Source organism: Pristiophorus japonicus, chromosome 16 (assembly GCF_044704955.1).
Source record: "Pristiophorus japonicus isolate sPriJap1 chromosome 16, sPriJap1.hap1, whole genome shotgun sequence".
In the NCBI taxonomy this organism is placed as follows: domain Eukaryota; kingdom Metazoa; phylum Chordata; class Chondrichthyes; family Pristiophoridae; genus Pristiophorus; species Pristiophorus japonicus.
The window spans coordinates 132,587,756-132,613,623 of record NC_091992.1 but is presented as its reverse complement, the minus strand read 5'-3'; the positions used below and the strand labels follow the sequence as shown (position 1 = coordinate 132,613,623).

The following is a 25,868-nucleotide window of genomic DNA, read 5'->3' as shown; positions in this document are numbered from 1 at the left end:
GCCAAGGAAGTGGCATACAAATTGGCCAGAAATAGCAGCGAACCTGGGGACTGGGAGAAATTTAGAACTCAGCAGAGGAGGACAAAGGGTTTGATTAGGACAGGGAAAATGGAGTACGAGAAGAAGCTTGCAGGGAACATTAAGGCGGATTGCAAAAGTTTCTATAGGTATGTAAAGAGAAAAAGGTTGGTGAAGACAAACGTAGGTCCCCTGCAGTCAGAATCAGGGGAAGTCATAACGGGGAACAAAGAAATGGCGGATCAATTGAACAAGTACTTTGGTTCGGTATTCACTAAGGAGGATACAAACAACCTTCCGGATATAAAAGGGGTCAGAGGGTCTAGTAAGGAAGAGGAACTGAGGGAAATCTTTATTAGTCGGGAAATTGTGTTGGGGAAATTGATGGGATTGAAGGCCGATAAATCCCCAGGGCCTGATGGCCTGCATCCTAGAGTACTTAAGGAGGTGGCCTTGGAAATAGCGGATGCATTGACAGTCATTTTCCAACATTCCATTGACTCTGGATCAGTTCCTATGGAGTGGAGGGTAGCCAATGTAACCCCACTTTTTAAAAAAGGAGGGAGAGAGAAAACAGGGAATTATAGACCGGTCAGCCTGACCTCAGTAGTGGGTAAAATGATGGAATCAATTATTAAGGATGTCATAGCAGTGCATCTGGAAAATGGTGACATGATAGGTCGAAGTCAGCATGGATTTGTGAAAGGGAAATCATGCTTGACAAATCTTCTGGAATTTTTTGAGGATGTTTCCAGTAAAGTGGACAAAGGAGAACCAGTTGATGTGGTATATTTGGACTTTCAGAAGGCTTTCGACAAGGTCCCACACAAGAGATTAATGTGCAAAGTTAAAGCACATGGGATTGGGGGTAGTGTGCTGACGTGGATTGAGAACTGGTTGTCAGACAGGAAGCAAAGAGTAGGAGTAAACGGGTACTTTTCAGAATGGCAGGCAGTGACTAGTGGAGTGCCGCAAGGTTCTGTGCTGGGGCCCCAGCTGTTTACATTGTACATTAATGATTTAGACGAGGGGATTAAATGCAGTATCTCCAAATTTGCGGATGATACTAAGTTGGGTGGCAGTGTGAGCTGCGAGGAGGATGCTATTAGGCTGCAGAGTGACTTGGATAGGTTAGGTGAGTGGGCAAATGCATGGCAGATGAAGTATAATGTGGATAAATGTGAGGTTATCCACTTTGGTGGTAAAAACAGAGAGACAGACTATTATCTGAATGGTGACAGATTAGGAAAAGGGAAGGTGCAACGAGACCTGGGTGTCATGGTACATCAGTCATTGAAGGTTGGCATGCAGGTACAGCAGGCGGTTAAGAAAGCAAATGGCATGTTGGCCTTCATAGCGAGGGGATTTGAATACAGGGGCAGGGAGGTGTTGCTACAGTTGTACAGGGCCTTGGTGAGGCCACACCTGGAGTATTGTGTACAGTTTTGGTCTCCTAACTTGAGGAAGGACATTCTTGCTATTGAGGGAGTGCAGCGAAGGTTCACCAGACTGATTCCCGGGATGGCGGGACTGACCTATCAAGAAAGATTGGATCAATTGGGCTTGTATTCACTGGAGTTCAGAAGAATGAGAGGGGACCTCATAGAAACGTTTAAAATTCTGACGGGTTTAGACAGGTTAGATGCAGAAAGAATGTTCCCAATGTTGGGGAGGTCCAGAACCAGGGGTCACAGTCTGAGGATAAGGGGTAAGCCATTTAGGACCGAGATGAGGAGAAACTTCTTCACCCAGAGAGTGGTGAACCTGTGGAATTCTCTACCACAGAAAGTAGTTGAGGCCAATTCACTAAATATATTCAAAAGGGAGTTAGATGAAGTCCTTACTACTCGGGGGATCAAGGGTTATGGCGAGAAAGCAGGAAGGGGGTACTGAAGTTTCATGTTCAGCCATGAACTCATTGAATGGCGGTGCAGGCTAGAAGGGCTGAATGGCCTGCTCCTGCACCTATTTTCTATGTTTCTATGTTTCTATGTTCATAGGTAAAGATCAATTGGAGTACTGAAGAGCCATTCCAGCTATGGAACCATTCCCCACTGCAATTTACCATTTTCAGAAAAGGAGAAAGGAAAAAATGTACAGATAATTCAAGAAGTAGAGCACAAGAATTCAGAACGTGTCACACATGAGCAGTTGAGCCAATCTTGGCTATGCAACCACTACTGACACAATTGGAACATCTCAACAATTGATTTGTCCCTTGAACAGATGATGACATTTTTCATAAGTCTCAAGTTACATTTCATCAATATTCTGCAAAGCATGGATTGCAACAAATCTATGCACTTTGCATAAACAGCTGAGAGACCTCATTTACTGTAAATCTCTCTAAGTGTACCGAACCTCTAGCCCTTTACCAAAGCTACAACAAATTTCATGGTGACAGACAATATGTAACTCTATATTTAGATTTTTCTCAAACACTTGGGAATATGACATTATAGCCATTACAGAGACATGGCTGAAAGAGAGGCAGGTTCAGCAGCTCAATATTCCTGGTTACAGGATTTTTAGACAGGCCAGAGAGTGGGGAGAGGTGGGGTGGCACGACTGATTAAAGAAACTATTACAGCTGTGAGGAGGGATTATGGGTCCAAGTTTCCACAGGATAAAAAACGGGCGCCCCTTCGAGCTGGGCGCCCGTTTTTCGCGCCTAAAACGGCGCCAGAAAAAAAACGGGCTATTCTCGAGCGCTTTGCAGCTCCTTGTCTGTTTGGCGCGGCGCCAGGGGGCGGAGCCGACACTCGGAGCGTTCGCGCATGCTCAGTGTGAAAAAAAACATTGGCACTCGGCCATTTTTGTAGTTCTTTGTAGCTGTTTAATTTTTGAACATTTTTTAATAAAACCACATTGCCATCAGCACATCAGCACTGAGGCTTCCCTTCTCACTGTCTCCTTCCCCTCCCTCCCCTCCGCGGCAACAAGCCGCTGTCTCCTTCCCCTCCCTCCCCTGCGCGGCAACAAGCCGCTGTCTCCTTCCCCTCCCTCCCCTGCGCGGCAACAAGCCGCTGTCTCCTTCCCCTCCCTCCCCTGCGCGGCAACAAGCCGCTGTCTCCTTCCCCTCCCTCCCCTGCACGGCAACAAGCCGCTGTCTCCTTCTCCTCCCTGGGCGGCAACAAGCCGCTGTCTCCTTCCCCTCCCTCCCCTGCGCGGCAACAAGCCGCGGTCTCCTTCCCCTCCCTCCCCTGCGCGGCAACAAGCCGCTGTCTCCTTCCCCTCCCTCCCCTGCGCGGCAACAAACGGCGGTTTCCTTCCCCTCCCTCCCCTGCGCGGCAACAAGCCGCTGTCTCCTTCCCCTCCCTCCCCTGCGCGGCAACAAGCCGCTGTCTTCTTCCCCTGCGCGGCAACAAGCCGCTGTCTCTTTCCCCTCCCTCCCCTGCGCGGCAACAAGCCGCTGTCTCCTTCCCCTCCCTCCCCTGCGCGGCAACAGGCCGATGTCTCCTTCCCCTCCCTCCCCTGCGCGGCAACAAGCCGCTGTCTCCTTCCCCTCCCTCCCCTGCGCGGCAACAAGCCGCTGTCTCCTTCCCCTCCCTCCCCTGCGCGGCAACAAGCCGCTGTCTCCTTCCCCTCCCTCCCCTGCGCGGCAACAAGCCGCTGTCTTCTTCCCCTCCCTCCCCTGCGCGGCAACAAGCCGCTGTCTCTTTCCCCTCCCTCCCCTGCACGGCAACAAGCCGCTGTCTCCTTCTCCTCCCTGGGCGGCAACAAGCCGCTGTCTCCTTCCCCTCCCTCCCCTGCGCGGCAACAAGCCGCGGTCTCCTTCCCCTCCCTCCCCTGCGCGGCAACAAGCCGCTGTCTCCTTCCCCTCCCTCCCCTGCGCGGCAACAAACGGCGGTTTCCTTCCCCTCCCTCCCCTGCGCGGCAACAAGCCGCTGTCTCCTTCCCCTCCCTCCCCTGCGCGGCAACAAGCCGCTGTCTCTTTCCCCTCCCTCCCCTGCGCGGCAACAAGCCGCTGTCTCCTTCCCCTCCCTCCCCTGCGCGGCAACAAGCCGCTGTCTCCTTCGAACGATGGCTGAAGCACTTTCACAAAGGTAGGAAGATGGTTTATTTAATCTTTTCTTTGCTTATAAATGTTTATTCAGGTTGGATTTATTTGTATAATATTTGTAGAAGTATAAATAAGGATTGATTGTAGAATTTAATGACTTCCCTTCCCCCCACCTCGTTCTGGACGCCTAATTTGTAACCTGCGCCTGATTTTTTAATGTGTAGAACAGGTTTTTTCAGTTCTACAAAAATCTTCACTTGCTCCATTCTACTTTAGTTTGGAGTACATTTTCACTGTGGAAACTTTGAAATCAGGCGTCAGTGGCCGGACACGCCCCCTTTTGAAGAAAAAATTCTGTTCCAAAGTAGAACTGTTCTACCTCACGAGAACTGCAGAAAAAAAAATGTGGAGAATTGCGATTTCTAAGATAGTCCGTTCTCCACCAGTTGCTCCTAAAAATCAGGCGCAAATCATGTGGAAGCTTGGGCCCAATATGTTAGAGGGATCAACAAATGAGGCCACATGGGTTGAACTGAAAAATAAAAAAGGGGCGATCACACTGCTGGGCATGTATTATAGACCCCCAGCAGTGAGAGGGAGATAGAAGAGCAAATATATAGACAAATTTCTGTGAAGTCCAAAAACCATAGGGCAGTAATAATAGGAGATTTCAACTATCCTAATATTGATTGGGACAAATATAGTGTGAAGAGTATAGAAGGTGCGGAATTCTTAAAATGCATTCAAGGAGAACTTTTTTTAGTCAGTATGTAACAAACCTAACACGGAAGGGGGCAGTCCTTGGTTAAGATTTGGGGAATGAGGCTAGGCAGGTGGAAGGTGTATCAATGGGAGAGCACTTGGGTGCCAGTGACCATAATTCAGTCAGATTTAAGGTAGCTATGGATAAGGACAAGGATAGACCAGGAATAAAAGTCCCAAATTGGGGAAAAGCTAACTTTGCTAAGTTGAGAAGTGATTTGGCCACAATAGACAGGAAACAGCTACTTGAAGGTCATCATAGAAAACATAGAAAAACATAGAGAAGTAGGTGCAGGAGTAGGCCATTCTGCCCTTCATGTCTGAACCGCCATTCAATAAGATCATGGCTGATCATTCCTTCAGTACTCCTTTCCTGCTTTCTCTCCATAGGCAGTTCCTCGGAATCGGAGGAGGACTTGCTTCCACTCCCAAAGTGAGTTCTTTGATGGCTGAACAGTCCGATGAGAGTCAGAGATCCTGTTACAGGTGGGATAGACATTCGTCGAGGGAAGGGTCGGTGGGGCTGGTTTGCCGCGTGCTCCTTCCGCTGCCTGCACTTGGCCTCTTCGAATCTCAATGCAAAGAGCATGAAGAGCTCAACGCCCTCCTGGATGGACTTTCTCCACCTCGGGTGGTCTGCGGCCAGGGTCTCCCAGGTGTCAGTGGTGATGTCACTCTTTACCAGGGAGGCTTTGAGGGTATCCTTATAACGTTTCCACTGTCATCCTTTGGCTCGTTTACCATGAAGGAGCTCCGCATAAAGCATTTGCTTAGGGAGTCTCGTATCTGGCATGCATACTACGTGGCCTGCCCAGCGAAGCGGATCGAGTGTGGTCAATGCTTCAATACTGGGGACGTTAGCCTGGTTGAGGACACTGATGTTGGTGCGCCTGTCCTCCCAGGGGATTTGCAGAATCTTGCGGATACATCGATGGTGATATATCTTCAGCGATTTGAGGTGCCTTCTATACATCGTCCATGTCTCAGATCCATACAGGGCGGGTATTACTACAGCCCCGTAGACTATGAGTTTGATGGCAGACCTAAGGGCCTGGTCTTCAAACATTCTTTCCCTCAGACAGCCGGCGCACTGGAGGCGGTGCTGAATCACCGCATTAATGTCTGCCTTTGTATTAAGAGGCTCCCGAGATATGGGAAATGGTCCACGTTGTCCAGGGCCGCGCCGTGAATCTTGATGATTGGAGGGCAGTGCTGTGCGGCGGTGACAGGCTGGTGAAGGACCTTTGTCTTACGGATGTTAAGCGTAAGGCCCATGCTTTCATATGCCTCAGTGAATACATTGACTATATCCTGGAGTTCAGCTTCTGAATGTGCACAGACGCAGGCGTCGTCCGCATACTGCAGCTCAACGACAGAGGTCGGGGTGATCTTGGACCCGGCCTGGAGGCGGCGTAGGTTAAACAGCTTCCCATTGGTTCTGCAGTTTAGTTCCACTCCAGTGGGGAGCTTGTTGATTGTGAGGTGGAGCATGGCAGCGAGGAAGATTGAGAAGAAGGTTGGTGCGATAACGCAGTCCTGTTTGACCCCAGTCCGGACGTGGATTGGGTCTGTAATGGATCCGTTGGTAAGGATCACGGCCTGCATGTCACAGTGAAGCAGGTGAAGGATGTTGACAAACTTGCGGGGGCATCCGAAAGGGAGGACGACGCTCCATAGACCTTCACGGTCGACAGTGTCAAAGGCCTTTGTAAGATCGAAAAAGGCTATGTATAAGGGCTGGCGATGCTCCCTGCATTTTTCCTGCAACTGGCGCGCTGCAAAGATCATGTCTGTTGTGCCCCATGAGGACGAAATCCGCATAGCGATTCCGGGAGGAGCTGCTCGGCCATAGGGAGATGATGATTGAGGAGAACGCGAGCGGCAACATTCCCAGTGGCTGAAAACAGGGAGATTCCCCTGTAGCTGCCGCAGTCAGACTTGTCCGCCTTTTTAAAAATGGTCACAATCACTGCATCTCTCAGATCTCCCGGCATGCTCTTCTCCATCCAGATGAGAGAGATGAGGTCATGTATCCGCGCCAACAGCGCCTCTCCGCCATATTTTAGCGCCTCAGCAGGGATTCCATCCGCACCCGTAGCCTTGTTATTCTTAAGCTGTTTTATGGCTTTGCCTACCTCGTGCAACGTTGGAGTTTCACCGAGTTGGTGGCGGGTCGCATGCTGCGGGATGGAGTCGAGAATACTCGAGTCAAAGGCAGAGTCTCGATTGAGGAGATCTTCAAAGTGCTCCTTCCATCAGACCCTGACAGCCTCGGTGTCCTTGATGAGTGTTTCCCCGTTCTTGGCCAGGAGTGGGGTGGGGCCTTGGGAGTTTGGACTGTAGGTGGCCTTGACTGCAGCGAAGAATCTTCGCATATCGTGGCTGTCGGCCAGTTGTTGTATCTCCTGTGCTTTCTCCATCCACCACCTGTTCTTTAGGTCCCGGGTTTTTTGTTGGACCTGAGCCTTGAGGCGTCTGTAATGTTGTTTTGCAGCTCCCGAGTTGGGTTGTTGCTAGAGGCTCAGAAATGCTTTGCGCTTGCAATCTATTAGTTCTTCGATCTCCTGATCTTTTTCATCAAACCAGTCCTGATGTTTTCTGGTTGAGTGACCAAGTGTCTCTTCACAGGCATTGGTTATAGAGGCCTGGAGGGCAGACCAAGCGCTATGGGGATTCAGCATCTCAGGTCATCAAGGCACACCAGATTGGCTGAGAGGCGCTGGCTGTATAGGGCTCTCTTAGCTGGGTCTCTAAGTGCCCCGGTATTAACTTTTTTGTGGAACTGCTTCTGTTGTCCCCTCTGTTTTGGGGCAATGCTAACGTTGATGGATCGGATTAGGCGGTGGTCCGTCCAGCAGTTGTCAGCTCCTGTCATGGCGCGGGTGATGTGCACATGCTTGCGATACCTGGCTCGGACGATGACATAGTCAAGAAGGTGCCAGTGTTTGGAGCGAGGGTGCTGCCATGATGCCTTGTATTTGTCCCTCTGGCGGAACAGGGTGTTGGTGATGAAGAGTTCATGTTCTAGACATTTTGTCAGGAGTAGGGTACCTCTGGAGTTGGCTTTCCCTACCCCCTCTCTGCCAATCACGCCTCCCCAGTGGGCTGTGCCTTTGCCGACCCTGGCATTAAAATCACCCAGGAGGATCAATTTGTCGCCCGTGGGGACGCAGGACAAGAATGTCTCGAGGTTGGAACAAAAACTCTCTTTAGCCTCATCCATTGCATCGAGTGTAGGGGCGTATGCACTGATGACTGTGGCACATTGGTTCCGAGATAGGGTAATACGAAGAGTCAGGAGGCTTTCGTTAACGCTACAGGGGAAGTCTTTGAGGCGGTTGACCAGCTCATTCTTGACGGCAAAGCCAACTCCATGAAGGCAGCGTTCTGCCTCTGGTTTCCCTTTCCAGAAGGTGGTGTATCCTCCATCATGTTCCTTTAACTGGCCTTCCCCTGCCCGCTGGGTCTCGCTTAGGGCGGTGATGTCAATGTCGAAACGTCTGAGTTCCCGGGCAACTATGGCGGTGCGGCGTTCCGGCCTGTTGCTGTTGGGATTGTCCATGAGGGTCCCGAACTTCATACTGACAAAGTGGAAGATGCCTGTGCGTGAGTTCTTTTAACGTGGGGTGGCCATTGCACACCGGCAACCACACGGACTTAGCTGAACAAGGTCTTGGTCCAGTGGCAAGCAGGTTCAAGACAACTGGAGACCAGGCACAGCTCGAAGGTAAATCAGCGTTGGAACAGTGGGAGGCATTCAAGGCGGTGATCCGGAGGGTTCAGGCCAAACATGTGCCCTTAAAAAAAAAAAAGGGTGGAAATAACAATTCTAGAGCCCCCTGGATTTCTAGGGACTTGCAGGAGAGGATAAAGAAAAAAAGGGAAGCTTATATACAGACAGCTAAATACTGTAGAATCTCTGGAGGAATATAGAAAGTTCAGAGGTAAAATTAAAAAGGATATTAGGAATGCTAAGAGAGAGCATAAAACATTCTTGGCAAGTAAAATTATGTTCTATAAATATATTGAGTAAGAGGATAACTAAAGAAAAGGTAGGGCCTATTAGAGACCATGAGGGTAATCTCTGTGTGGAGGCTGAAGATGTTGGTATGGTTCTTAATGAATACTTTGCGTCTGTTTTCACAAAGGCAATGCAGATACTGCTATCGAGGAGGAATATGAAATTCTGGATGAAATAAACAGTGAGAGGAGGTATTAAGGAGTTTAGCAGCTTTGAAAGTAGATTAAGTCCCCAGGCCCAAATGAAATGCATCCCAGGCTGTTGAGCGAAGTAAAAGAGGAAATAGCAGAGGCCTTGACCATCAGTTTCCAGTCCTCTTTGGATTTGGGCATGGTACTGGAGGACCACCAATATGGTACCATTGTTTAAGAAGGGAGAAAAGGATAGGCCGAGAAATTACAGGTCTGTCAGCCTAACCTCAGTGATGGGAAAATTATTGGAAAAAATCCTGAAAGACAGGATAAATCTACATTTAGAAAGGCAAGGATTAATTAGGGACAGTCAGCACGGATGTGTTAAGGGAAGATTGTGTTTGACTAACCTGATTGAATTTTGAGAGGAGGTAACCAGGAGGGTCGATGAGGGTAGTGCGTACGATGTAGTGTATACGGACTTTAACAAAGTTTTGGATAAGGTCCCACATGGTAGACTGGTCACGAAGGATCCAGGGCAAAGTGGCAAGTTGGATCCAAAATTGGCTTAGGAGGTAGGAAGCAAAGGGTAATGGTTGATGGATGTTTTGAGACTGGAAGGATGTTTCCAGTAGGGTTCCGCAGGGCTCAGTACTGGGTCCCTTGCTTTTTGTGGTATACATCAATGATCTAGATTTGACTTTGGGGAGTATGATTAAAAAGTTTGCAGATGACACTAAAATTGGCTGTGTGGTTGATAATGAAGAGGAAAGTCATGGGCTGCAGGAGGATATCAATATACCGGTCAGGTGGGCAGAAGAGGTGCAAATGGAATTTAATTCGGAGAAGTGTGAGGTAATGCACTTGGGGAGGGCTAATAAGGAAAGGGTATACACATTAAGCAGTAGGCCACTTAGAAGTGCAGATGAACAAAGGGACCTTGGAGTGTTTGTTCACAGATCCCTGAAAGTAGTAGGCCAGGTGGATAAAGCTGGTTAAGGCGGCATACGGAATGCTCGCCTTTATTGGCCGAGGCATTGAATACAAGAGCAGGGAGGTTCTGCTTAAATTGTATAATATACTGGTATTATTGCTAGGATATTGAACAGTTTTTCCAACAACTTGCATTTATACAGCACCTTTAAATGTAGTAAAACGTCCCAAGGCACTTGACAGGAGCATTATACAAACGTTTGATAGAGACAAAGGGAGAGATATAGAAACATAGAAAATAGGTGCAGGAGTAGGCCATTCAGCCCTTCGAGCCTGCACCACCATTCAATGAGTTCATGGCTGAACATGCAACCTCAGTACCCCATTCCTGCTTTCTCACCATACCCCTTGATCCCCCGAGTAGTAAGGACTACATCTAACTCCTTTTTGAATATATTTAGTGAATTGGCCTCAACAACTTTCTGTGGTAGAGAATTCCACAGGTTCACCACTCTCTGGGTGAAGAAGTTTCTCCTCATCTCGGTCCTAAATGGCTTACCCCTTAACCTTAGACTGTGACCCCTGGTTCTGGACTTCCCCAACATTGGGAACATTCTTCCTGCATCTAACCTGTCTAAACCCGTCAGAATTTTAAACGTTTCTATGAGATCCCCTCTCATTCTTCTGAACTCCAGTGAATACAAGCCCAGTTGATCCAGTCTTTCTTGATATGTCAGTCCCGCCATCCCGGGAATCAGTCTGGTGAACCTTCGCTGCACTCCCTCAATAGCAAGAATGTCCTTCCTCAAGTTAGGAGACCAAAACTGTACACAATACTCCAGGTGTGGCCTCACCAAGGCCCTGTACAACTGTAGCAACACCTCCCTGCCCCTGTACTCAAATCCCTCACTATGAAGGCCAACACGCCATTTGCTTTCTTAACCGCCTGCTGTACCTGCATGCTAACCTTCAATGACTGATGTACCATGATTAGGACAGGTGGCCAAAAGCTTGGTCAAAGAGGTAGGTTTTAAAGAGCATCTTAAAGGAGAGAGAGGTAGAGAGGCAGAGGGGTTTAGGGAGCGAATTCCAGAACTTAGTCTCTAGGCAGCTGAAGGCACAGTCACGTTTGGTGAGGAGATGGAAATCAGGGACGTGCAAAAGTCCAGAATTGGAGGAGTGGAGAGATTCATTTTAGATAAATTAATCATTCTGCTTATACATTCTCTTGATGGTAACAGTGGTAGAGAAGTCCAAATTGCTTCCAACTTTTCAGCAGAAAACTAATGGCGCCACTCAGAGGCCAAAATTATGGCTGTTTTGCGAAATCAGTCATCATACTGGTACAGGTGGTCGTCTGGGAAAGCAGTCTAAGCTTTATTTAGTGTTAACTATTTCTAAATCAGGCATAACATTGCTTTAATGCAGCTGCTGGATTCAAACCTGGAAAATACTTAACACGCAGGCACTGATATCCCCGACCAAAGGAGGAGGAGAAATCACAAGCCGTAGCTAGGTATGCCCCAGAGGCAAAAAGTCAAATAGCTCTTCAAAACAGTGTTTAATATACTCTGCCACTGCGCTATTCAAAATGACATCTCTACATCACACACTATTTGACAATAGCTTGAACTGTGCTTTCATACTCCATCAATGGAACCAAGAGCAAATTTTTCCACGGTTTATCTTCAGTTTGGAGGCTCCAATCATGCATACACTTCCAAAATCAGAGTTCGTGGGGATTCCTTTGATCGGGATGAACAAAACAGTTATGCTGCATTTTTAACCCTTTAAAATTATTTCTAACTCTGGGAGGGACATCAATTAGGGAATCATCTTTGACATTTAAGAAAAAAATTCTACGTGGTGCTGCTAAAATTTGCGCTTTGGGATTCAAACTATAGAAGACCATATTTAAACTATGGTCAGAGATCTGCAGCTCTGGTCTGGAACCATCATGAACTTTGATTAGACAATCAGATCTGGAGATCACTTCAATCTGCCATTGACTGTTTACACACTATGTACCCCAAGAATCGTGGAAAAATACACTGTCATTGCAGCCTGTTTAGCTTTTTCATCACATTATAAAACATCTAAATAAAGATATTCACTGATATATGAGTCAAATAATTTTAGAAATGCAATTGGGCTCAATGGGCATTCTTTGTGAAACTGCCTTAACTGAGCTCACATGCGTCACAAGAGTAACTTTAATCCCGAGATATGAAAGGGTAACAGGTAGATACAAAAGTGCACTAAATTGGTGAGGCAGCTGCTTGGTCTTGAAACCACATCCAAACCCGCACTTTAAACGGAGGTAGTCGAGCCACAGAAATACTCCCCTGCTAAACCATCTATACCTTCTGAATCTCAAGTAAAGTACAGGGGAAACAATGAGCAGAAAATCCTGACCTGACCAGCCAACGAAGCTAGTTATCTGCCAGCAGCTCAATGGTGTCTGCCTCTCCGAGGCGAGGCTATGGCCCTGAGAGTTAATGGACAACAAAAGCTACATAAATTAAAGTTGAGGTAAAACAGGAAATGGCCTTGTTTCAATCGGAATGAACAGAAAACAGAACCAGGATCAGAGTTAGAGGAGTGGCTGACTGGCATAGAGAACTGATTAGAGACTGCCTTGAAAGAGATTGATGTGCTGTAATAGAGGGCTGCAGCATCTGATAAACTGGATAATTTGGAAAGTCACTCCAAGGAGCAAGCTCTATTTAATAAGCCTGCCAAAGAAGGCAGAGGGAAAGACTACCTTAGCCTAAATCCAGGATATGCTTCAAGTGCTTCTGGGATTGTCAGAATCTCAAACTGGAAATTAACCATGACCAAACCCGAGAGAGAGACACGTGCTGTCATCTTCAAAATGCTCAGACTCGAGATAAATTACAAATTTTAGAGCCAACACTGAAGAGTGAACGAAAGCTGATTATTTGAAGTTTTTCCATGACATGTATTAACTCCAGAAGCACTAGACTCAGTTCCATGATATCGGGATTCTTTGAAGGTAGTCGATATGGCCTCTTTTGCATCTGAAATTTGATGCAGGGGATTCTATCAAGATCTTTCTGGAACAAGTACCAAAGTATTGATTGAGAATTTTGGTTACTAAATTAAGCATTAAGATGCTATGCAACCTGCATAAGTGACATACCAGAATACAGTTTTAAGATTTGAATTTAAGGGCTTAGTATAGAGAATGCTCAAGAGTCCGTTTGGGAATTTGGGAAAGCTTGGCTCACTGATGTGTCCTATTCAGGAAAAAGAAAGGAATCAAGTGGCCAGTAGAGTATGTGTTCAACTTCTAAAGACTGTACATTTTGAATAGAGGATTTTATATCAGTTTGTTTTAAGGGAAAGCACCGGAGGGAATCTATACAGAGAAGCAAGGAACAAGATCATAGGGTTCCTTTAGCATGTATTGTGTTTCAGAATATAATTTGGAAGTTATGGGGGTGTGTGGTATATTAGGGATGTTTTGAATCTGGAGAGAGGGCGATGTCGTTAAAGCGACAGCACGTAAATGAAGGAAGGGCAAAGATAAATCCTTGGGGGATTCCAGAGTAACAGTGCAGGGGTGGGAAGAGAAGCCATTACTGGAGATGCTCTGGCTACGATTTGATAGATAAGAGTAGAATGAAGAGAGATTAGTTCTACTGAGCTGCATAAGAGGAGAGGTTTTGGAGAAGAAAGATGTGGCTGACCATGTTCATGGCTGCTGAGGTGTCAAGGACATCGAGGAGAGAAAATGAACCATGTTTAGTGGCAGAGGATGTGGCAAGAACAGAAACCTGATTGGAGAGATTCAAATATGGAGCTGCAGGAAAGATGGGCATGGATTTGGGAGGCAACAATACTTTCAAGCACAAAAAGGAAAGAGAGCCTGAGAGATGGGGTCGTAGTTTGCAAGGACAGAGGTCGAGAGCATTTTTTTTGAAGATGGAAGTTTTAAAAGGGAGGTGCAAAAGTACCGGAAGAGAGGGCACTGTTGGTCGCTATTAATGTGTCCATTAAGAAAGGCTGAAGCTACTGGCATCAGTAAGAAAGTCCTTCTCTTTCTTTCATTATGAGAACACTCAAGATAAACATAATGCCCAGTCGGATTCCACTGTGGTGCAGGCACATCACAATCTGTGGTCCTAAAGTTTCCCCTTTTCAGGAGAATGGCTATTACCATAACCAAGGCTGAGAACGATCCAAAGATATACCTGTTGAGAACAAACATAAGAATTAGGAACAGGAGTAGGCCATCTAGCCCCTCGAACCTGCTCCGCCATTCAATAAGATCATGGCTGATCTGGCCGTGGACTCAGCTCCACTTACCCGCCCGCTCCCCATAACCCTTAATTCCCTTATTGGTTAAAAATCTATCTATCTGTGACTTGAATACATTCAATGAGCTAGCCTCAACTGCTTCCTTGGGCAGAGAATTCCACAGATTCACAACCCTCTGGGAGAAGAAATTCCTTCTCAACTTGGTTTTAAATTGGCTCCCCCGTATTTTGAGGCTGTGCCCCCTAGTTCTAATCTCCCCGACCAGTGGAAACAACCTCTCCGCCTCTATCTTGTCTATCCCTTTCATTATTTTAAATGTTTCTATAAGATCACCCCTCATCCTTCTGAACTCCAATGAGTAAAGACCCAGTCTACTCAATCTATCATCATAAGGTAACCCCCTCATCTCAGGAATCAGCTTCTGTACCCCCTCCAAAGCCAGTATATCCTTCCTCAAGTCAGGTGACCAAAACTGCAGGCAGTACTCCAGGTGCGGCCTTACCAATACCGTATACAGTTGCAGCAGGACCTCCCTGCTTTTGTACTCCATCTTTCTCGCAATGAAGGCCAACATTCCATTCGCCTTCCTGATTACCTGCTGCACCTGCAAACTAACTTTTTGGGATTCATGCACAAGGACCCCCAGGTCCCTCTGCACCTCAGCATGTTGTAATTTCCCCCCATTCAAATAATATTCCCTTTTACTGTTTTTTTCCCCCCAAGGTGGATGACCTCACACTTTCCAACATTGTATTCCATCTGCCAAACCTTAGCCCATTCGCTTAACCTATCTAAATCTCTTTGCAGCCTCTGTGTCCTCTACACAATCCGCTGTCCCACTAATCTTTGTGTCATCTGCAAATTGTGTTACACTACACTCTGTCCCCTCTTCCAGGTCATCTATGTATATTGTAAACAGTTGTGGTCCCAGCACCAATCCCTGTGGCACACCACTAACCACCGATTTCCAACCCGAAAAGGACCCATTTATCCAGACTCTCTGCTTTCTGTTCGCCAGCCAATTCTCTATCCATGCTAATACATTTCCTCTGACTCCACGTACCTCTATCTTCTGCAGTAACCTTTTGTGTGGCACCTTATTGAATGCCTTTTGGAAATCTAAATACACCATATCCATCGGTACACCTCTCTCCACCATGCTCATTATATCCTCAAAGAATTCCAGTAAATTAGTTAAACATGATTTCCCCTTCATGAATCCATGCTGCGTCTGCTTGATTGCACTATTCCTATCGAGATGTCCCGCTATTTCTTCCTTAATGATAGTTTCAAGCATTTTCCCCACTACAGATGTTAAACTAACCGGCCTATAGTTACCTGCCTTTTGTCTGCCCTCTTTTTTTTTTAAAAAAACAGAGGTGTTACATTAGCTGCTTTCCAATCCGCTGGTACCTCCCCAGAGTCCAGAGAATTTTGGTAGATTATAACGAATGCATCTGCTATAACTTCCACCATCTCTTAATACCCTGGGATGCATTTCATCAGGACCAGGGGACTTGTATACCTTGAGCCCATTAGCCTGTCCAGCACTACCCGCCTAGTGATAGTGATTGTCTCAAGGTCCTCCCTTCCCACATTCCTATGACCAGCAATTTTTGCTATGATTTTTGTGTCTACCACTGTGAGGACCGAAGCAAAATAATTATTTAAAGTCTCAGCCATTTCCACATTTCTCATTATTAAATCTCCCTTCTCATCTTCTAAGGGACCAACATTTACTTTAGTCACTCTTTTCCGTTTTATATATCGGTAAAAGCTTTTGGTATCTGTTTTTATGTTTTGCACAAGTTTACCTTCGTAATCTATCTTTCCTTTCTTTATTGCTTTTTTAGTCATTCTTTGCTGTTGTTTAAAATTTTCCCAATCTTCTAGTTTCCCACTAACCTTGGCCACCTTATACGCATTGGTCTTTGATTTGATACTCTCCTTTATTTCCTTGGTTATCCACGGCTGGTTATCCCTTCTCTTACCACCCTTCTTCACTGGAATATATTTTTGTTGCGCACTATGAAAGAGCTCCTTAAAAGTCCTCCACTGTTCCTCAATTGTGCCACCGTTTAGTCTGTGTTTCCAGTCAGCTTTAGCCAACTCTGCCCTCATCCCACTGTAGTCCCCTTTGTTTAAGCATAGTACGCTCGTTTCTGACACAGCTTCCTCACCCTCGATCTGTATTACAAATTCAACCATACTGTGATCACTCATTCCGAGAGGATCTTTTACTAGGAGATCGTTTATTATTCCTGTCTCATTACACAGGACCAGATCTAAGATAGCTTGCTCCCTTGTAGGTTCTGTAACATTATGTTCTGAGAAACAATCCCGTATGCATTCTATGAATTCCTCCTCCAGGCTACCCCGTGCAATTTGAGTTGACCAATCGATATGTAGGTTAAAATCCCCCATGATTACTGCCGTTCCTTTTTCACATGCCTCCATTATTCCCTTGATTATTGCCCGCCCCACTGTGAAGTTATTATTTGGGGGCCTATAAACTACGCCCACCAGTGACTTTTTCCCCTTACTATCTCTAATCTCCACCCACAATGACTCAACATTTTGTTCATTAGAGCCAATATCGTCTCTCACAACTGCCCTGATATCATCCTTTATTAACAGAGCTAACCCAGCTCCTTTCCCTTCTTGTCTATCTTTCCGAATCGTCAGATACCCCTGTATGTTTAATTCCCAGTCTTGGCCACCCTGCAACCATGTTTCTGTAATGGCCACCAAATCATACCCATTTGTAATGATTTGTGCCATCAACTTATTTACTTTATTTCGAATGCTGCGTTCGTTTAGAGTGTTTTAATCCTAGTTTTTAAACCATGATTTTTAGTTTTGACCCCTCCTGCAGCTTCTTTATATTCAGTGGCCCTTTTTGTTTTTTGTCTTGGGTTTCTCTGCCCTCCACTTTTACTCATCTCCTTTCTGTCTTTTGCTTTTGTCTCCTTTTTGTTTCCCTCTGTTTCCCTGCATTGGTTCCCATCCCCCTGCCATATTAGTTTAACTCCTCCCCATTATGGTCAAATTCATTGCTGCACAATATTCACTCATGATTGTCACCGGCATGAAAATCAAGTAGGTCACCGATGTACTTCAACCAGGTGAATAAGGTGTTTGGAAATATGAATGGTATTTTACAGCAGAGAGATCTTAGAACTCCATCAAACTGGAGAAAGGATGAAGATGACTTCCGGAGTACAGGGGTAAGATGTGAAAATCCTCTGCTGGAAGGGAGGAAACCTTCATCCAGGGGAATAGAGGAGAGCTATGTTGGGCAATACTTGTACTGTCCAAGGATGGAGCAGAGCAACATTTTCTCCTCCTCTTTATTTGGATAGAGAGGTGCTTGCAAAGGTATAGATGGAATTTATTTGGAACATTTGTAGCTTGTTCTGTGACATTGACGGGCTGGACATCCACATGGCTGTTTTTATACTTCTGAATGTTTTTATAATTTGTGCTTGAATATTTAAAAAAATTAAATTTTGTTCTTAAAGATAATAAACATATCAAACATTTAAACCTGTAGAATTCATATACCACGGGCAGCCTACAATATGACAGGTATTTCTACTTGGAATTATACCTCCTATCACCACCTCATTACAGATACACAATAATTTGATGCCACATATTACTTTTTGACCCATTCAGAAATTCTATTTTTAGGCTTCTTGCATTCACGTGGTTACAAGAAATACAGATATTTATTTTGCTTTTGTAGCATTCTATTATTTCATCGCCTGGTTCTGTGATACAGCCACACTAATGAAATAAACTGTGTCAGCATCTTTTAATAAGAGGATTAACAACTTCAATGGCACAGGGCACTTTGGAATATGCTGCCATACACCGTTCTAATTCACTGTCTGTACACATGAAAGAGCTCTAAGCTACCTGCTCAGAACGGTAATAAGCTGTCATTTCTCAGATGGGTGATTTAATAAATTAGTTTCTGCCAGAGCTGCTACATTGCGATGGAAACTGAATCTGGGATTGATGTTTCAATTTGGTGCAGAGTGATGGGATGAAAGTCAGGTCTAAGGGGCCAAGTTTCCACAGGAGTTGCTCCTTTTTTTTTGGAGCAACTAGTTTTTTTTTTGGAGTATCTTAAAAATCGCAATTCTCCACATTTAGTTTGCTCCAGTTTCAGTGAGTTAGTTCAGTTTCTTTTTTAGTTCCGTTTTTTTTTCCCAAAAGGGGGCATTACCAGCCACTTACGCCTGTTTTGGCCATTTAAGTAAGTTTAGACAGCCAATAGTTACTCCAAACTAACTCAGGCCAGCGTATGTGTCCATTTTGGTACGCTCAGAAAAATCTTGAACACTTTAGAAATCAGGCGCAGGTAGCCAGAGAGATGGTGATGGTGGGGCGAAGGGCGGGGGAGAAGGGAAGTTAGAGGATTTTCCAAAGCACTGAACACCTTCATAACAACATTAAAGAAGCATAAGTGCATTTAAAGCACTAAGCACTAAACAAAGCAGTACATTTAAAGCACCAATCACTAAAAGCACAAAAATAAACATTCAATAATAAAAAATACAAAGAAAGCACCAAGACGTACAAGCACTAAACAAAGCACAAAAAGTAATAAGCAATCAATCAACAACAAATAAAAAATAGAAGTCCTACCTTTGTGTGAAGGGAAGGCAGCGGGCCGCCGATGAGGGAGGGGAAAGGGGCGTGTGGCAAAGGAGGCAGGGGGGGCGTGAAGAGGATGGGGGGGGGGGTAGGAGCGTGAAGAGGATGGGGGGGGGGGGAAGAGCGTGAAGAGGATGGGGGGGAGAAAGAGGATGGGGAGGGGGGGAAGATGATGATATGGGGGGGGGGGAGCGTGAAGAGGATATGGGGGGGGGAGGAAGATTATGATATGGGGGGAAGCAGCGTGAAGAGGATATGGGGGGGAGATGATGTGGTGAAGAGGATATTTGGGGGGGGGGGGTGGAGAGGGAAGAGGAGGATATGGGTCAAGGGGCGGGGAGGGGCAACATTAAACATACGAGCCTGCCCAGGTCCCATCCTACTCACGTCTTTCCCCCAATCTCTGCTTTCCTGCTACTCCCGTCCCCCCAAACATCTCAGAGACAGTCCCAAGGAACACTCGATGGCCTCAGTCATCTTCCTTCTTGATGGTCACTTTTGTCAGCTCCTTCTCCGTTTTTTTGTTTGGTTTTCTGTTCCCGGGATCCCGTCTCCCATGACGGACATTGCCACCTGTCCCCTCGCAGGTCGTGGCGGGGAGCCCATTCGGCCAGGGGCTGCGTGCTTCGGGCCCCTCCCACACAGCCTGCAGCACACGCACACAGAATCTGGGGACGAGGGGCTACTGCACATGCGCGCACATTCGAGCGCGCATGCACAGAGGTCCCGGCACTGTTTTCAGCGCCAGGATCTGGCTCCGCCCACCGCTGGTTCTGCTGCACTCCGCCAAGTCCAAAGGAGGCCTGATGAGCGTGGAGAATACCATGGTAAGGATTAGGTACACTTTTTGTTCCAGAAAGTCGGCGGACCTCACGGAGGTGCACCGTTCTAAGGGTCGGTGGAAACTTGGCCCCTAAATAGCCAAAGTAAAATGAGTTTGGCAGTTTTGACCCAGTTGAGTCCACAACATACAACTACACATAAATTCTGCATAAATTATCAAACACGCTCAGATGGCTTTTGGAAGTGTAAAATCACACTGATGTAGTAGAGGGTGTATTACGGAGATTAATGCTAAAATACATTGTTGGGACAGACTAGAGCTTTACACTGTCTGTAACGCCCACAGTTGTCAAAATGGAAAAACTGTTCAATATCCTAGCAATAATGTCACTAATTTTTTTTGAAAAAATGGTCGTACAGACCCCACCACTTAAAACGTCCAGGTTCAGTCAAAAGGTGAAAACCATTAACCATTTACATTGTCAATTTCAAAGTTGCCAATTATGGCATCTTAAATGCTCCATTTATTTCATCCAAAACAGTCATGTTCACTCATCGGATCACACCTTTAAAGAGCACTGAAGTAGTCTGATTGGCTCTTCTGTCCTCAGTTCCAGGGCTTTAATCTACAAGTCTAGTTGCTGAAGAGAGCAGACGTGAAAAGATTAATTCCCCATTTGGATCATTACCACAGTGTGTGTGTGTCTGTTCACATTTAGCGCATTTTCACAACGAGTGAGCAATCCCCACCCACCCCGGTCACATTTTCTCCATTGAACCACATTTAAAAAGTACTTGGATATAGACTTTAAGTGCCATAACTACAAGGCTACACAGACCAGGAGCTGGAAAGTAGGATTAAGGCTGGATAGCTCTTTTTAAACAAGCACAGACACGATGGGCCGAATGGCATCCTTCTGTGCCGTACATTTCTATGATTTTGTGAACTCACTGGCATGGACAACGACACCGTCCAGGATGCAACTGAGAGCAGAGAGCTCTTCTTCTCTCACCCCATGTCATTTGTCCAGCAGGGTCGGCCTATTCTAGAAACATAGAAAATAGGTGCGGGAGTAGGCCACTCGGCCCTTCGAGCCTGCACTACCATTCAATAAGATCACGGCTGATCATTCACCGCAGTACCCCTTTCCTGCTTTCTCTCCATACCCCTTGATCCCTTTAGCCGTAAAGGCCATATCTAACTTCCTCTTGAATATATCCAATGAACTGGCATCAACAACTCTCTGCGGTAGGGAATTCCACAGGTTAACAACTTTCCTCATTCGGTCCTAAATGGCTTACCCCTTATCCTTAGACTGTCCCCTGGTTCTGGACTTCCCCAACATCAGGAACATTCTTCCAGCATCTAACCTGTCCAGTCCCGTCAGAATTTTATATGTTTCTATGAGATCCCCTCTCATCCTTCTAAACTCCAGTGAATACAGGCCCAGTCAATCCAGTCTCTCCTCATATGTCAGTCCCGCCATCCCGGGAATCAGTCTGGTGAACCTTCGCTGTACTCCCTCAACAGCAAGAACGTCCTTCCTCAGATTAGGAGACCAAAACTGAACACAATATTCCAGGTGAGGCCTCACCAAGACCGTGTATAACTGCAATAAGACCTCCCTGCATATACTCAAATCCCCTAGCTATGAAGGTCAACATACCATTTGCTTTCTTCACCACCTGCTGTACATGTATGCCAACTTTCAATGACTGATGTACCATGACACCCAGGTTTTGTTGCATCTCCCCTTTCCCTAATCTGCCACCATTCACTTAATATTCTGCCTTTGTGTTTTTGCCACCAAAGTGGATAACCTCACATTTATCCACATTATACTGCATCTGCCATGCATTTGCCCACTCACCTAACCTGTCCAAGTCACCCCGCAGCCTCTGGAAGTAGCCAACTCCTTGCGGCATTCACTGAATCCATCACTGTCCCCGCTGGTCCATGTATAACACACATTTCATGGGTTGCTTGATGTTCAGATACTGCTCTAGGTTGAAGAGATGCTCCTTCTAAGAACAGGCTCCCTTTACCAGAACCACAAGCAGGAAGTCAACAGACAGAGGACAAAGATTCCCTCTGTGGTTTAAGAAATGTTTTGGTGACACCGGCCACCATCTATAGCGGGCAAATTGCATTGACACCAATGCACTGCACTGTACTACACACTATTCAAAATTATTGAATGTTTTTTGCTTTCCACTTAAGTAACTATTTCTGACTACAAATAAATGTTGCCATTTTTCAAATTCAAATACATCAACTGGAGGTTCAATAATACTGATTAACTAACTGCCTTATATCAATGCCATCACAGCTCTCACTCTAGAAGATGTAAAGTCTCCTACTACAGGCATTGTACATGTATTTGGAGAAAATACAATTGTTTGAGGCGTCTCATTTCTTGCTTCCTAGATTTGAGGGGCTATTTTTCCATCTCTTAGTAGCTTCTCAAAATGCCACCTCATCTCAGCTAACCAGTTGAACAAGCTATCTTTTTCCAGGCCTCTGTCAATCATCATCAGTGGCCTGAGTAAAGCAGATTGTGGCTCAATTTTCACCTTCTCCAAACCACACGGTCTTGTGCTTCTCTCCAATTCTCCATACGATCTCCCATTCTTCAGGTGGTCCAGAGGCATCCTCCTTTTCCATCCTTGGTCTTTTTCCTTCCAACACCTCTTTCAACATTCTATCTCATCAGAACATCTCCAAATCAAACAACATTCTTCTCATTTGTATCATTGCCAACACCTCATTACTTTTCTTATCGATGCACTTTACTTTCTCCACGCATCTCCAAATCCCTATCTCAAAGCTCTCTAGAAGCCAGGCCTCCTCTTTCCTCAGCACCACGTCAAACTATTCACTAGTCTTTTCTTCAGTTCTCTATTTATATTGTCTAGTCAATATCCTCTTCCTTCTGTAAAATGCTCTCTTCCTTGGCGTATCTGGCATCTTCACTCATAGCTCTGAAATTGACCATGAGAAATTGCCGCAGAGCAGAAAATACCCTTCCACTTTTAGGAATGGATTGTGATTGTGCCTCAGTACATCATCAGGGCTCGGAACTAATGTGTTGGTGGGGGGAGGGGGGGGGGGGCGCAACCAACACATATTTAAGACCATAGCCGACTATATGGTGCAATGTGTTCATCCAACACTACTTTCGATGATGAATGTTAAATGCGGAGCATCTCGAGGGGCTAAATGGCGTACTCCTGCTCCTAATTCTTGTTTTGCTCCAAGATCTTTACAATATGATGAAAAAAAAGATGTGAACAATGGCAAAAGAACTCAATTCTGATGGTAAAGCAGATTAATGCAATAGAAATACTTTGATTAATATTCGTCACAGATTTCTGGATCTGCATCAATGCAATATTTCAGTGTAATTTTGAATCTAGAATATCTGACATCAAAGACCAGTGAAGAAGCCTATGATGAATTTTTATCGGCTTACCTTGATGATTAACTGAAGGTTTTGAAGCTTGACATATCCTCGGCATAGCAACTCCCATATCGAGTTCAGTCAAGGTCAGTTCATTCATAAAATATGGCAGCTGAAATCGTATACATTAAACATGTGAAGATGTAGTCAAATTTTGAGAAGCTCTATAATTTTGATATAATCATGAAACTAAATCCTCCCCCCCCCCCACCCCAACCCCCGAGAAACCGTTGACCATTCCAACATAAATTGAAAAGATTTTGAAAACTACGCTAAGTAATGCCACCTTCTCAACAAAAATGGAATACACAGAAAGCAAATGTATGAGCTTCAGGTGAAATCAATATTTTGGACTACAATGGCCCACGTTTGAATCCTACACCGAGACTGAAACTTAGGTACTCTAAATAGGAGCATTCATTCAACTTTTGGTTTGACCACAAGATTTGTGCTCAAAGCAAGGAAAAATTGTGGCAGAATATTGGGGTCAAGTTTCAGGCCACACCTAGAACGGCACAGCCCCGACCTGGACGCCCGTTTTTCGCGCCTAAAAGTGCGACAGAAAAATACCTCCAGATTCTCCGGCTCCTTGCAGGTCCCTGGGAGCTCGGCGCGCACACAGCAGCGGGGGCCGGAGCCACAGAGCCACGCCGATTCTACAAGTGGTGGGGGGGCGGGGCTAATTTAAATGAGACAACATCGTGCCGGCAGCCTTGCGCGTACGCGCAGCAGCCCATAAACATTGGCACTTGGCCATTTTTAAAGGGACTGAAAAGAAAAATGTTCATTTGTCTGTTGAACCCATGGAAAGGCTTGGGATTGAATTTTGGTGAATTTTTGGTGTCTGAAGGAGGGCTTTTAGCAGCACTGTTGAAGAAATCACCTGCTGAAATCAGTGAGTGCTGCTTTTCACTGCTAAACTTCCAGAACAGGTGCTGCATAGGTGCATGCAAAATAAGGACTGTGTGTTTTGAAAAATCAGAGTGTCAATTCAATACAGCAATGGAACAACGTCCACCAAGAACAAAGAATTTCTTGCATGAGGAAGTGGAGATATTAGTCAACGTCATTGAGCAGAGATGGCAGGAGCTAGATACCAGCAACAGAGGTCGCATAAAAGTGCCACCTAAAGAAATGAAGAAACGCTGGAACCAAGTTGCAGAAGATTACTGCGCAGTGGTGCATACCATGAGATCTGGAAGCCAGTGTAAAAAGAAATGGCATGGCCTTGGTCAAGTAGTTAGTGGAAGTAATATTTTCCATTTTTAATGTAATCGTAATTGTAACGTGACTATCTGCATGTCCCTCCCTGCAAAAAGACGCACATGTTTAAAAAGTTATATTTTACTCTTTGCAGAAGAAATTGGCCCACAACAAAAGGGAAGCAACTCGAACAGGAGGAGGCACGCCCAATCTGCATCCGCTGACACTCTTGGAACAGAGGGTCACTGCTATGATGAGTTGTACATGGAGAAAAGCAATCAGTACAGCACAAGCTGGGCCCGCACACGAGGAGGAGGGCAAGTCCTGAAAATGCATCGTGGCCCTTCAAATCAACCTGCTGCCTGGCCTGCTATGTGAGAGTACTCATGCCACCCATCTGGCCCTCTCCCTTGCTGTGAAACATTTGACTGTTCGGATATATTTTGCAGAACATGATGATGCTGCTGCTGCTGCCAATCCTGAGGATCCTGAAGATACAGAACAAGAACCAGTACAACTTGATGCGGACGATCCAGACTGGATGATGGCAGCGATGACTGAAATGTCTGCAGGGGAGAGCTTCCAAATTAATGTCTGAGCCCCCATTAAGGGGCATCAGAGTTTCAACCCCTAGCATAGGTTCTGGTTCCACCTTCCATGGTTTTGATTCTGACGTTGCGGGTCCCAGTGGTGCTGGTGATATCATGGAGCAGTTTACACCCATTCACCCACCATCCCAGCCCACGGCTCGCACTCGAGTGCTGTCGTCTGGAACACCGAACGCCCCACCTTGCCAGCCTGTGCCTCCCTCTATAGTACTGCCGTCTGGAACACAGAGTGCCCCACCGCCCGTGCCCACGCCTCCCAGTGCCATGGTGCCAGGAGGCAGACCCAGGCAGAGGAGAAGGAGATTGGAGACACGCTCTCCCGAGATGCAGCATGCAACAGATGCAGCTCAGGTTGTGGCATTGGGTATGGAGACCAATGAGCTTACCCGATCACTCATTGGTGGCGTCAGTGCAGTGGGTGAAGAGGTGACGGCCCTGACGGGAGAAATAGCAGTAATGACACGGGAACTTAGGGAGGGAATATCCGAGGGAGTGCAATCGATGGCACAGGCCATCAGGGAGAGCCTGCGTGAGGTAGCTGCTGCAATAAGGGCACACAGCCCGGCCAATCAAATGACACCCCCATGAAGAAGTGAACATTCACCGAGATGTGGATGAGAGATGGTTGCAGCCTTTCTTTGCTGCTTTTGTTCTTGTTCTTTATGTAACTGTAGTAGCATTTTTCAAATAGAAATTGTTTTTTTTAAGTTTTGTAACTTTACAATTTAAGTGATCTTAGGGTTTTTAAGCGGTCTTAGTGTAAATACTCACATTTTGTATCTTATTTAATTTTGCACCTAAAAAGTGATCCTGAAGTTTAAGTGATCTTGAGAGTGTAAGATTTTACAAATTGAAATTGTTTTGTAAGTTTTGTAACTTTACAAGTTTAAGTGATTTTAAAGTCTAAGTGATCTTCAAGAGTCATATTAAAAAGTAAAGTTTGATACAACAAATATTTTATTGCAGTGACATTAACTTTTCAATAAAATATTTTTT

The 25,868-nt window shown here is 45.8% G+C and overlaps 1 protein-coding gene across 5 annotated transcripts in view; it reads right to left on the bottom strand.

Annotated features, from left to right (window-relative positions):
• tex2 (testis expressed 2) overlaps positions 1 to 25,868 on the bottom strand; it is a 194,621-nt gene that overhangs the window by 19,233 nt on the left and 149,520 nt on the right. For all 5 annotated transcript variants that reach the window (XM_070857901.1, XM_070857905.1, XM_070857902.1 and 2 more), the window contains exon 7: positions 23,074 to 23,173. In XM_070857901.1, coding sequence (XP_070714002.1) covers positions 23,074 to 23,173 — 100 coding nt within the window. The remainder of the gene's footprint in view (positions 1 to 23,073; positions 23,174 to 25,868) is intronic.